The following is a 13,629-nucleotide window of genomic DNA, read 5'->3' on the forward strand; positions in this document are numbered from 1 at the left end:
GTTCGAAAAAAAAGTAAGTATTTTTTCGAAAAAAAAGTTGTTAGCAAAAATATGGCCTGTAAAAATGTAAAAAAATGGTGTACGCGTTAGGTCTCTGGACCTCGTAAAGCCAGAGTTATAGCCAATGAAAAATAGATTCATATTCACCAAATTTCAAATAGAATACGTTGAAGTGAAATATCCAAAAAATTAAGCACTTTTTGGGGAGAATCCATTATAACTTTTTTAAAGTGTTTAAAAGGAGCTTTATATCTGTTTTTATAAAAAGTTTTTATCATTAAATTTAAGTAAGTTACGCTCAAAATAAAGTTGGACCCTTTTGTTTTGGCAAAAAAAAAATCTGGAAGACCACCCCTTAATTAGCAACTTAAATAAAATAAATCGTCACCGCTCCATAAATTATTTTACTTATTGTTGTGTTTATATGATCTGTAAGTTTCATCGTTTCAAAGTGCTTATTTTTGAAAAATTTTGGTTTTAAAATGAAATTTTTAAAAATTTTAATTTTGAAAAATACGATTATTTCCAAATTACTTAAAAATTGTTAGTGATACCAAAAATCTAGAAAAACAAAAAATTCAGCATTGCTTTTCTGAATATCCTGTATTTTTTTTTTGTTTTTCTGTTAGGCAAAAGTTGATTAAGATTTGGTGTTTCTAAATTTGCATACATTCGTGTTCAGTGACTCGTTCAACCCCTTTTAACTACAGCCCTTTCAAAAATAAGGACTTTGAACCGGTGAAACTTACAGATCATATAAACAATACATACGCGAGACAAGAAACTTGTGAAGTCGTAACGACTAAGTTCATTTGAGATACTAATTAGGGAGTTATTTTCCCGGTGTTTTACCAAAAAAAAAGGGAATAACTTTATTTTGAGCGTAACTTGTTTACTTTTGATGCTAGAATTTTTTAATTCTTATATGTTAATAATTGTTATGTTAATTGATTAACTAATCTCATAATTTTAATCAATTATGTTTTCAGCAACCCAATACAAGTTGACATTGACAGTTTTGGTGACAGTAATTAAATATTTGATAGTGATCATTGTTGATTAGCGTTCGAACAACCGGCCCTTATGGTTATATTGGTTTAGTCTATTTGAGTAAAATTATTCTTTGTTTGTTATTGGAAATTGGAACTTCATAATAGATTTAAAATTTGATTGTTTTTTAAGCTGTATATTAAAAAAGCAAAACAAACAAATCTTGTATTTAAGAACTGCAGTGGTCACCAACATAACTAGATAACAAGTGACCTAATTTCAGTAAATTTTCGAATAAATATGAACAAACTATTTACATTTTACTGAAATTCTGATGTAGGTACAATAGTTTACAACTAAAAAGTAGCTATAAACATATAAATTTCATCATTCATATTTATTTTTTTTACATTATTTGTATATTAATTGTATATTGTGTGAACATTGTTTTATTTTTTTAATGTCAACGGAATTAAAAATGACTTTACGTTATAGTACATTATTTCACGGTTTTTGCTCTAAATTTTAAAGAATCGCTTGGCATACGCATAGCTTACATGTCAAAGAAAAAAAGTGATATTGTGCCGACGTGTGCTTTTGCGCTGGGGGTGACTTTCACCTCCTCTTGGGGGTGAAAAAATATAAGTCCAAAATAAGTCCGGAAATTGATAAACTGACTAATTTTAAGTGACTGTTGTTCTATAGAACTTTTTCGCCAAGTCAACACTTTTCGAATTATTTGCGAGTGAATACGTTCATTTTTCAACAAAATAACTGCATCTTTAGACGGTTTTTCGCAAATAACTCAAAAGGTAATTATTTTGTCGAAAAAAACATTCTTAGCAAAAATATGGACTGTGAAAAAGTAAAAAAAATGGTGTACGCGTTAGGTCTCTAGACCTCGTAAAGCCAGAGTTATAGCCAATAAAAAATAGATTCATATTCACCAAATTTCAAATAGAATATTTTGAAGTGAAATATCCAAAAAGTGAAGCACTTTTTGGGGGAGAATCCATTATAACTTTTTTAAAGTGTTTAAAAAGAGCTTTATTTCTGTTTTCATAAAAAGTTTTTATCGTTAAATTTAAGCAAGTTGCGCTCAAAATAAAGTTGGTCCCTTTTGTTTCGGCAAAAAAAAAATCGGGAAGACCACCCCCTAATTAGCAACTTAAATGAAATAAATCATTACCGCTCCATAAATTATTTTACTTATGTTGTGTTTATATTATGATCTGTAAGTTTCATCGATTCAAAGTGCTTATTTTTGAAAAAATTTGGTTTTAAAATGAAATTTTTAAAAATTTTAATTTTGAAAAATATGATTTTTTTTAAAATAACTTAAAAATTGTTAGAGATACCAAAAATCTCGAAAAACAAAAAAAGTCAGCATTGCTTTTCTGAATATCATGTATTTTTTTGTTTTTCTGTTAGACAAAAATTGATTTAGATTTGGTGTTTCTAAATTTGCATACATTCGTGATCAGTGACTCGTTCAACCAATTTTAACTACAGCCCTTTCAAAAATAAGGACTTTGAACCGGTGAAACTTACAGATCATATAAACAATACATACGCGAGACAAGAAACTTGTGAAGTCGTAACGACTAAGTTCATTTGAGATACTAATTAGGGAGTTATTTTCCCGGTGTTTTACCAAAAAAAAAGGGAATAACTTTATTTTGAGCGTAACTTGTTTACTTTTGATGCTAGAATTTTTTTTTATAAAACAAAAATGAAGCTTTTTTAAACACTTTAAATAAGTTCAAATAAGTTTTTCCCGAAATGTGCTTCATTTTTGGTTAATTCACATTAAAGTATTCCATTTTAAATTTTACGAATATGAACCTATTTTTAATTAGCTATAACTCTGCTTTTACTAGGTATACAGAAGTGATATATACACCATTTTTTTAAATATTTTACACTTTACAGGATCTATTTTTGCTAAGAATCTTTTTTCGACAAAATACTTACTATTTAAGTTATTTGCAAAAAACCGTCTAAAGACGTGGTTATTTTGTTGAAAAAATGAACATATTCACTGGCAAATAATTCGAAAAATATTGACTTAGTAAAAAAACTCTATAGAACAAAAGTTTCTTAGAATTAGTCAGTTTATCCATTTCCGGACTTACTTTTGACAAATATTTTTTCACCGCCAATAGGGGTGAAAACCACCCCCGGGGCAAAAGCACATATCGGCACAATATCATTTTTTTTCTTTGACATTTTAGCTCCAAATTTCATGTCAATCCAAGCGGTTCTTTAAAATTTAGGGGTTTTGCAATATTTTACCGTTAAAGAACGGACTATAAATAGACAATTGGATGTTTGCATGTGCTGATTTAGTCATGATCATGAATTTAGTTTTCTTTAAATTCATCTTCAGTCCGTATCCATAACAGCGTTCATTAAGTCGTTGCATTACGTTCTGTATACATTGTTGTTATCCGCTAATATTACTGTATCGTCTGCAAAGCGTAAGTTATTCAAAACTTCTCCATTGATAGATATACGATCTATTGAATTTGACATCGTTTCTTGAAATATCGCTTCACTGTAGACATTGAAGGAAGAGTAGTGGAGACAGCACACAACCCTGACGGACTTTCATTGAGCATCCAACTCTACATCTCATTGTATTGATTTGCGTGTAAAGATAAAATGCTTTGTGGAAATGCTGTCAATGAGTGTCCCCGTTTAGGATTTTGTCCTCTTCAGGGTTTGTGGTGAATGTGTTGTGATGGATCGCAAAAGCAAACAGTCCGAAAAATGCACTGGGGCAAGTGTGGTGTTCCTGGTGTTCCTGGGTTATGCCGGACTGTGGTGTCCAGAAGGCCAAAAGACAACAGAGAAGAAAGTTAGATGGAGTTGATGTTGGTTCCATTGACATTTACGTGTACTGTCCGTGCTTTTGCCCTCGACCACCCCTCTAGAAACCATTGTACGCCAACTGGTAGAACCAGCGGCCCTCGTCGGCGGTCAAGAGGTGGTTTTGAGCGCAGCGTGGACAGTGAGCGTTCGAGTGGTGAAAATAGTTGCGGCTATTTTCTTGGTACGAAGAGGTATAATTGTGCAATGAAGTTGGGAAACCGCAAAAAACCAACTTCTCCCTGTTCGGGGTAGGGAAGAGGATATGTTATAGGTGGGTACGGTAGGCTAACGGGGTAGCCTCGAGGATGTTTTCGTATTCTACTGGGAGTTCGTCAATGCATGTTTGCATTAGAGCAGAAGGAGGATGAATCTTTTTGCGCTTGGGCTTTGCGCGGTAAAATACGTGGCCAGAAAATGAACAGGAACATTTGAGAGATTCTTGTGTATCGGAGGGGGGATCGTTGATTACTTTGGTTGTGAAGTTCCTGTTCAGAGAGTTTATTCTCTCGATAATTGTGGGTATGTTTGAGAGGTTGTGGATTTCGTTTGAGGGATATCTCCAGTGCTCGTAGTTGCATCTACGCAAGATTCTCCGTTCCACTCGCAACAACCTCTCTTTCTTCGCTCTAGTGCATAGAGAGTAGAGGCATGATTTGTACTCAATGACTGGTCGAATATAGATCTTGTAAGTGTGTAAGAGAGTCCTCTTGTGTGTCTTGCCAATACGTCCTGAGAGTGGGTTGAGGAGTCTGGCTCTCTTCCTTGCCCTATCTAAAGTTGCCTTTAGGTCTGCGTCCCAGTTAAGAGTCCTGGTAAACAGTACTCCCAAGTAGGTCGCAGTCGGGCTGAGAACAAGCCTTTCTCCCATCAATCTCAGTGGGTATTGGTCGTCATCATTTCTAATGATTTTTTCTGACACAGAAGGGGCGCGAAACACAATTGTTGTTGTTTTGTTCGCGTTCAGCGTGACTCTCCACTTACAACACCAATCCCCGACCGCGTCCAACAGAGCCTGGGCTCTTCTGTGGATGAGTAATGGGTTGTATCGAGAAGTTCTCGTGAGTAGAGCCGTGTCGTCTGCATAGAGAAACAGCCGAGTGCCTGGGATATTTTGCTTTTAGATGTCACTGTTGTAGATAATGTACAACAGTGGTGCTAGGACTGAACCCTGGGGAACTCCAGCTTGTGGAGTGAAGGGGGTAGACTTTTGATCGCTTACGTTTACTCTGACAGTTCGGTTGTGGAGGTATGAGTGTACAATTTTGGTAAATTGTAATGGTAGCCCGATGTCCAGAAGCTTCCGAAAAAGTCCGTCGTGCCAGACCTGATCTAAAGCTTTCTGCACATCCAGGAATGTGGCTATGGCGAATGAACCATCGTTGATGGTTTGAGTAACTTTAGGTGTGAAGTCTATTAATGCATGTTTAGTAGATTTACCAGACTGGAATCCGTATTGAAATTTTGGGATGATGTTGTGTGTTTCGAGAAAGTTATTGAGCCTTTCTTTTAGGATTAGCTCAAAAACTTTACCCAGAGTGTTTATTAGTGAGATTGGTCTGTAGGATTCCACGTCGGTTCGGGGTTTGCCTTTTTTCAAAAGCATAATGGTATTGGCCACTTTCCAAGGAGTAGGGAAGTGGCTGTTTTTGAGACATGCATTGAATATTTTAGTTAGAAGAGGGATGATACTCTCAGGAAGTTTCTTGGGGCACCTACGGTTGATGCCATCAGGTCAGGGAGCGCTGTTTTTACCTATTTGGCAAAAGCTCTCCGTTTCCCTGTTTGTGAGGGGGTCCATGATAGGATCATAGACTGGAACGTGGTAGTTGAGAGTAACATTTACTATGTATTCTGTGTGGAGTTTAGATAAGCGATCAAAGTTTGGGTTGTCTGGAGTTTGAAAGTTGTTTTGAAGCGAATTTCTGAATGCTTCAGCTTTCCCTTCTGGGGAATTGACAATGTGATTGTTGACCAATAGATGAGATGGTTGAGATCGTTTTTGATTAGTTAGGACTTTGAGTTTGTTCCAGAATTTACTTCCGTCCCTGTAGTCCAGTTTTGAGGTAGCATCCTCCACCGGCGAGCCGTTAGGTCGGATATCTCTCTCTTTATCCTGGCACAGATCCGTTGTATTCTGTTTTGATTAATGGATTTCTGTTGGCCTTATATTGGCGTAGAAGTCGCCTTTTTTGTTGAATTTTGGCTATGATATATTGTGGAAGTGCCGGTGATGTATAGGTTATTTGTTTAAGTGGAATTGCGTGCGTGATAGCCTCGGTGATGAGGTTCTCAATTTGTGTTGCACTTGTGTCGATACTATCGTTAGTATCGAGTTCGCCTAACATAGGAAGATTTTGAGTGATGAAGTTTTGGAATTCAGTCCAGTTAGCGTGACGATAGTCTCTTATAGATCTTGGAGGGTTGGGTTGTTTTGGAGTTGTTATGTCTGTATTGACAAGAATGGGTACGTGGTCTGGCGTTATTGAGTCACCAATGTGGCAACTATCCTCAAACGGATCCAGAATGTTACTAGTAATTAGGATGTGGTCGACAATAGAGGCCCCATTGGCGTTCAGAAACGTGTATTCAATGTTGGTGATTCTTGAGATAGGAAGGTCTAGTAGTAAATCCGTGAGGCGGATGCCTTCTGCGTTTTGTCGGTGATCACCAAACTGTGTATGTCCACAATTCAGATCACCCATCAACACGGCCTTGCCGAGCGTTGAAAAATACTCTAGCAAATGCCTGTTGAGTGGTTGATCCGGGTGTTTGTAGTCGTGAGGCTTTCGTTGTTGGGAATGTGCACGTCAATTGCCAGGAAGTCCACATCAGGTGGACGAAAATTTGGTGGGAATGTATGTGCGCTGTGTGGTATTCCGTGTTTTATGAGAATACCATTCCCACGTGAAACCTGACAGCGGTTTCGATGGATGATCGAATATCCTGCGAAATGTGGATCGCTTTTCGACAGAGTATCTGTGAGTGCGAGGATCTGGATGTTATGTTTTGACAGGATATTCTTGATGAGGGGTCTCTTTTTGGAGAGACCCTGACAGTTGACTGTACCTAGGGTGAAATCCATTAGGGGGGCGCTTAGTGGTTGGAGTGGAATGTCAGTTTGACATTGCTTCCGTGTACATGTACCACTGTAGAGTGGTCATAGACTTGGCTAATTAGGTTAGCCGTGATAGCTGCGATATGCTCACGAAGTTCGGGCAGTAGGTTCAGCAAAAAAGCGGTCTGGATCGACAGGATGTTTTTAGTCTCTGTTGGTAGATCGAAGGGAGGGAATGATCTTTCGATCGAAAGTGGCTGTACCTCGTGTTGTACGGTAGGGATTGTGTGTCTCTGTGGGCACTTGTTGGAATATGCAGGGTGTTCACCGGTGCAATTAGGGCATTTTGGTTCTTGCTGCTTGGTGCAGGCACTTGACTTGTGATTGCCACCGCAGTGAGGGCATATGAATGCTTTTTGAGGGCATTCGTCGATGGAATGTCCATTTGTGCAGCATTTGCTGCAATATTTGGGGATTGGTATGGTTGGATCAGAGCTGTGAGGAAGTACGACATTGTAGATCTCTCCATCTAGAGTGATGCCTCGGCTCAGTGCTGTGGTGTACTTATCGAGGGATTTCGTCACTACCTTGACCACCTTGGAATCCCTGCCGAGTCTGAAAGATTTGACCCTCCACAGTTTTTCAACTGGGAATTCCTGTTCGGTAAGCAAGGCAGTGATTTCGTCCTCCGTGTAGTCCACATCGATACCTGTTATGCAGAAGAGGTAGGTAGGTTCTTTGTTGCTGGAATTAGAGTTTTTGTTACGGCTGTGGACCGTAACCATAGTTTGGCCTGTGGCTTTATGGATAGCTTTCTCGATATCTTCTGCATTAATAGAATTAAAGAGTCGCAAGTGAGCGATACCGTGAGAGAGAACTTTGCATGAATATATTTTGTTCGCTAAGAGTCTTGTGGCATTTATTTGCCGAAAGAAGGTACGCTTATTGCAAAAATCTTTAATTAAGTATTCGGACAGTGTAGGATCGTTTATGGCGTTGACTACGTTTTGGTTTTTGGGGCGAGAACTTGCTGCGGCGCTGGCGTATGATCGACGTTGTCTTCGTTGGAAGACGAATTCAGAAGATTCTTGGCAATTGTTATTGCTGACGTTTGCTGGTGGTTGAGAGACTGGAGATTGAGAAGAATATTGAGTATTGGTGGTAGATGATTTGGGTTTAGAGTTAGTTTTTGGAACCCTAGAGATTGCACCCTGTTTTACCTGTTCGCTTTGTTGCTGAGAGCTCGTGTTAGCTTTTAGTGGCGGAAAATCGTTGGAATATCGCTCAAGTAGGGGATTGTCGGCATCTTCCTGCTCCATGCGGAGATAGACCTGTCGATACCTATCGCGTACAATTTGCATTTCCGCGTTTAGGCTCTCCAGGTCCAGCTCAGCCTGGAGCCGGTTGTAATCGTTGGATGGTGGCGTTGTGCCTTCCTGTGATAGGGAGACGAATTGGTTTGATGTTGTGGAGGTTGCGACATTTGTCTGGGCCGTCGTCCGTGAACTGAGAGACCGGGTAGAGGAGACGGACCTTACAGAGGAAGGCATTGTCGGTTGGATTTGATTGCAGTCTGGCGATCGGAGGGTACCTCAGCCTCAAGGTGTTCTGGGGGGTAAACCCCAGGGATAAGGGTGGCTTCTCCTACCCCTCCGTGCTTTTCCTCTTTTTGACACTGACTATAATTACCGATTTTTGTGCGATTTACCTCGCTGCTATATGGTCCCTTGTTGAAAGCCTTATAGAGTTTGGTTTATCCCCGTACTGGCACTTGTTCTTGGAGCCGTACTTAACTCGTTAGATAGGGTACGGGAACGAGTGTATTGCACTCGGCCCAGGGCCAGAGTATTCCTCTGAAACCCCTTAATCCGTCTACCTTTCTAGAGTTGCACGGCCAAGCGTCGTTGGTTTTTCGGTGGGATATACCGCTCTCCTCAGACTACCAAGACTCTCATCATATCATCTTCTCATATACTCCTCAGACTGCCGCTAGCTTCAGCGATAAACGCTCTCAAACTCCTCGCTAGTCATCGGTATGAGTAAGGTGTGCAGGCAGTGACCATACTACTCGACGTCTGAATCGAGAATGAGCATCTAACTTCGAAAATTTGGTATATTTTGGGCTTTTTACTCCATCCTTGCCACGCCTATTATGACAAAAATTTTTATTGACCCCATAAAATATAATAATTAAATTTTAGGAGAAAACTCCAGATCGCACGAAAACACTTCCAGTTGAGGATAAAATTTTGCTTAACAAAGAGGTTAACAAAATAGTTTGGGATGGAAATACTTCGAATGCGAGTAAACCCACGGTTTATTGTTCAGATGGAAGTTCGTATACAGCGGATCATATATTAATCACCACATCCGTGGGAGTTTTGAAGAAATTCCACAAAAGTTGGTTTGTACCGGAACTTCCACCCTATAAAGTTAATTGTATAGAGCATATTTCGTTGGGTGTTGTAAATAAAATTTTAATCAAATTCCCTAGTAAATGGTAAGTCATAATTTGATAATTTATACAAGATAATATAACCTAAACTATATACAAATATATTATAACGTGTTTTCTGGATATACAAACTTAAATAGTAAAAGCAGTATTTTAATAGATAGTGAAAGATCTAGTGTTTTATTTAATAAATAAATGTTTGGTAAACTTACATGTTTCTGTTACACCTAAAACTGTTAAAAAGTTAGTGTAACTAAATAAATGCTTTAAAGTATTCCTAATTATATAGGAGCTAAATTAACTTTAACTATTTTACTTTACTTTTTTTAAGTTTCACAACATTTACCTTTCTGATGACTGAATTGATAAATAATATTTTAATTTAAGTATGTATAAGCTTGTTCAATAATTGTAACATATCTTTGGCCAGGTTAGCTTTGTAGCTTTGGAAACAATGTAATCACTTATCTAACGTTCTTAATAAATATGAGTTAATAGGGAGTTTTTGTGCAGCCAAATACTTATACGTAACGTATCTTTTTGACCTATAATCATGCGCATTAATGGTTGAACTCTCGTTTATATCTCGATACGTATTACCTAAAGTAACGCTCTGATACGTATCTACGTTAGGACGCATCCCTATCGAGACGAAAGTTACCAAATGAACAAGAGGATTTTGCCCGATTACCTACCAAATCAAGATTTCATCAGCGGATTGCCCGCATATAAACATTTAGGGCCGGTTGTTCGAAAGCTAATCAACAATGATCATTATCAAATATTTAATTACTGTCACCAACTGTCAATGTCAACTTTGTTTGGGTTCCTGAAAACATAATCTGAAATTACTTAATCAATTATGTTAATAATTGTTATGTTAATTGATTAACTAATCTCATAATTTTAATCAATTATGTTTTCAGCAACCCAATACAAGTTGACATTGACAGTTTTGGTGACAGTAATTAAATATTTGATAGTGATCATTGTTGATTAGCGTTCGAACAACCGGCCCTTATGGTTATATTGGTTTAGTCTATTTGAGTAAAATTATTCTTTGTTTGTTATTGGAAATTGGAACTTCATAATAGATTTAAAATTTGATTGTTTTTTAAGCTGTATATTAAAAAAGCAAAACAAACAAATCTTGTATTTAAGAACTGCAGTGGTCACCAACATAACTAGATAACAAGTGACCTAATTTCAGTAAATTTTCGAATAAATATGAATAAACTATTTATATTTTACTGAAATTCTGATGTAGGTACAATAGTTTACAACTAAAAAGTAGCTATAAACATATAAATTTCATCATTCATATTTATTTTTTTTACATTATTTGTATATTAATTGTATATTGTGTGAACATTGTTTTATTTTTTTAATGTCAACGGAATTAAAAATGACTTTACGTTATAGTACATTATTTCACGGTTTTTGCTCTAAATTTTAAAGAATCGCTTGGCATACGCATAGCTTACATGTCAAAGAAAAAAAGTGATATTGTGCCGACGTGTGCTTTTGCGCTGGGGGTGACTTTCACCTCCTCTTGGGGGTGAAAAAATATAAGTCCAAAATAAGTCCGGAAATTGATAAACTGACTAATTTTAAGTGACTGTTGTTCTATAGAACTTTTTCGCCAAGTCAACACTTTTCGAATTATTTGCGAGTGAATACGTTCATTTTTCAACAAAATAACTGCATCTTTAGACGGTTTTTCGCAAATAACTCAAAAGGTAATTATTTTGTCGAAAAAAACATTCTTAGCAAAAATATGGACTGTGAAAAAGTAAAAAAAATGGTGTACGCGTTAGGTCTCTAGACCTCGTAAAGCCAGAGTTATAGCCAATAAAAAATAGATTCATATTCACCAAATTTCAAATAGAATATTTTGAAGTGAAATATCCAAAAAGTGAAGCACTTTTTGGGGGAGAATCCATTATAACTTTTTTAAAGTGTTTAAAAAGAGCTTTATTTCTGTTTTCATAAAAAGTTTTTATCGTTAAATTTAAGCAAGTTGCGCTCAAAATAAAGTTGGTCCCTTTTGTTTCGGCAAAAAAAAAAAAATCGGGAAGACCACCCCCTAATTAGCAACTTAAATGAAATAAATCATTACCGCTCCATAAATTATTTTACTTATGTTGTGTTTATATTATGATCTGTAAGTTTCATCGATTCAAACTGCTTATTTTTGAAAAAATTTGGTTTTAAAATGAAATTTTTAAAAATTTTAATTTTGAAAAATATGATTTTTTTTAAAATAACTTAAAAATTGTTAGAGATACCAAAAATCTCGAAAAACAAAAAAAGTCAGCATTGCTTTTCTGAATATCATGTATTTTTTTGTTTTTCTGTTAGACAAAAATTGATTTAGATTTGGTGTTTCTAAATTTGCATACATTCGTGATCAGTGACTCGTTCAACCAATTTTAACTACAGCCCTTTCAAAAATAATGACTTTCAACGGATGAAACTTACAGATTATATAAATAATACATACGCGAGTCAAGAAACTTGTGAAGTCGTAGTGATTAAGTTCATTTGAGATACTAATTAGGGGGTGATTTTCCCGGTTTTTTACCAAAAAAAAGGGACTAACTTTATTTCGAGCCTAACTTGTTTACTCTTGATGCTACAAATTTTTTTTATAAAACAAAAATGAAGCTTTTTTTTAAACACTTTAAATAAGTTGTATTTAAAAAGTTTTCCCCGAAATGTGTTTCATTTTTGGTTATTTCAGGTTAAAATATTTCATTTTAAATTTTACGAATATGAACCTATTTTTAATTAGCTATAACTCTGCTCCTACTAGGTATACAGACGTGATATATACACCATTTTTTAAATAATTTTACAGGCTATATTTTTGCTAAGCATCTTTTTTCGACAAAATACTTATAGTCGGAGAGATAGAAGCGGATTTTTTGCGTGATAAGTAATATGGAAAAACTATACGGGGATCTGTTGAATTAGTTGTGTACATGACTTTCACCAACGGCCGGAAACCAGAGTTGGGGCCGAGGGTAGTTATAAGGGGTCAAAATCGCGGATTTTATTATTTTTTTATGACGCTCATGATCGAGATAGTGCACCAAAATTTGGGAATAGGTAGGTCATCACGTAACTAATTAAAATCTCTAGGAGCGGAACGCTTCGTGGCCGACAAAGGGGTGGGGGTAGGGGTGAATTTAAAAAATATAAAGGGTTTTTGGCGACGTTCGTGATTGAGATAGTAGACCAAAATTTGGGAATAAGTAGATCATGACATTACTAAGTAAAATCCCCAGAGGCGGAAACCAGAGTTGGTGACGGTAGTTATAAGGGGTCAAAGTCGCCGTTTTTATTATTTTTTTTGTGACGCTCATGATCGAGAGAGTGCACCAAAATTTGGGAATAAGTAGGTCATGACGTAACTATGTGAAATCTCCAGTGATGGCACTCTGCGTGGCCGACAAAGGGGCGGGGCAGGGGTGAATACAAAAAATATAAGGGGTTTTTTGCGACGTTCGTGATTGACAGTGTGCACCAAAATTTGGGAATAAGTAGACCATGACATAACAAAGTAAAATCCTCAGAGCCGGAAACCAGAGTTGGGCATGAGGGTAGTTATAAGGGGTCAAAATCGCCGTTTTTATTATTTTTTTGTGACGCTCATGATCGAGATAGTCCACCAAAATTTGGGAATAAGTAGGTCATGAGGTAACTAAGTACAATCTTCAGGGGTGGAACGATGCGTGGCCGATAAAGGGGTGGGGGTAGGTGTGAATATAAAAAATATAAGGGGTTTTTTGCGACGTGCTAGATTGAGATAGTGCACCAAAATTTGGAAATAAGTAGACCACGACTTAGCTAAGTAAAATACCCAGAGCCGGAAACCAGAGTTGGGGATGAAGGTAGTTTTAAGGGGTCAAAGTCGCAGTGTGTATTATTTTTTGTGACCCGGCACAGCATTTGTCCCCCACGCTGCGTTCCGCCCCTGGAGATTTTACTTAGTAATGTCATGATCTACTTATTCCCAAATTTTGGTGCACTATATCGATCACTAACGGCAAAAAAAAACCTATATATTTTTATACTCACCCCTGCCTACCACCCCTTTGTACCCCAAGCAGCGTTCCGCCCCTGAAGATTTTACTTAGTTACGTTATAACCTACTTACTCCAAAATTTTGGTGCACTATCTCCATCATGAGCGCCACAAAGAAAAATAATAAAAACCGCGATTTTAAACCCCCTTATAACTACCCTCGTCC

General features: G+C 36.9%; 1 protein-coding gene across 1 annotated transcript in view; it reads left to right on the forward strand.

Moving 5' to 3' along the window:
• The window catches only part of LOC126883763 (uncharacterized), a 256,685-nt gene that overhangs the window by 226,334 nt on the left and 16,722 nt on the right, over positions 1 to 13,629 (forward strand). The window contains exon 11 of the mRNA XM_050649427.1: positions 9,121 to 9,419. Within this exon, the coding sequence (XP_050505384.1) occupies positions 9,121 to 9,419 (299 nt within the window). The remainder of the gene's footprint in view (positions 1 to 9,120; positions 9,420 to 13,629) is intronic.

This window comes from Diabrotica virgifera, chromosome 4 (genome assembly GCF_917563875.1).
Source record: "Diabrotica virgifera virgifera chromosome 4, PGI_DIABVI_V3a".
Classification (NCBI taxonomy): Eukaryota; Metazoa; Arthropoda; class Insecta; order Coleoptera; family Chrysomelidae; genus Diabrotica; species Diabrotica virgifera.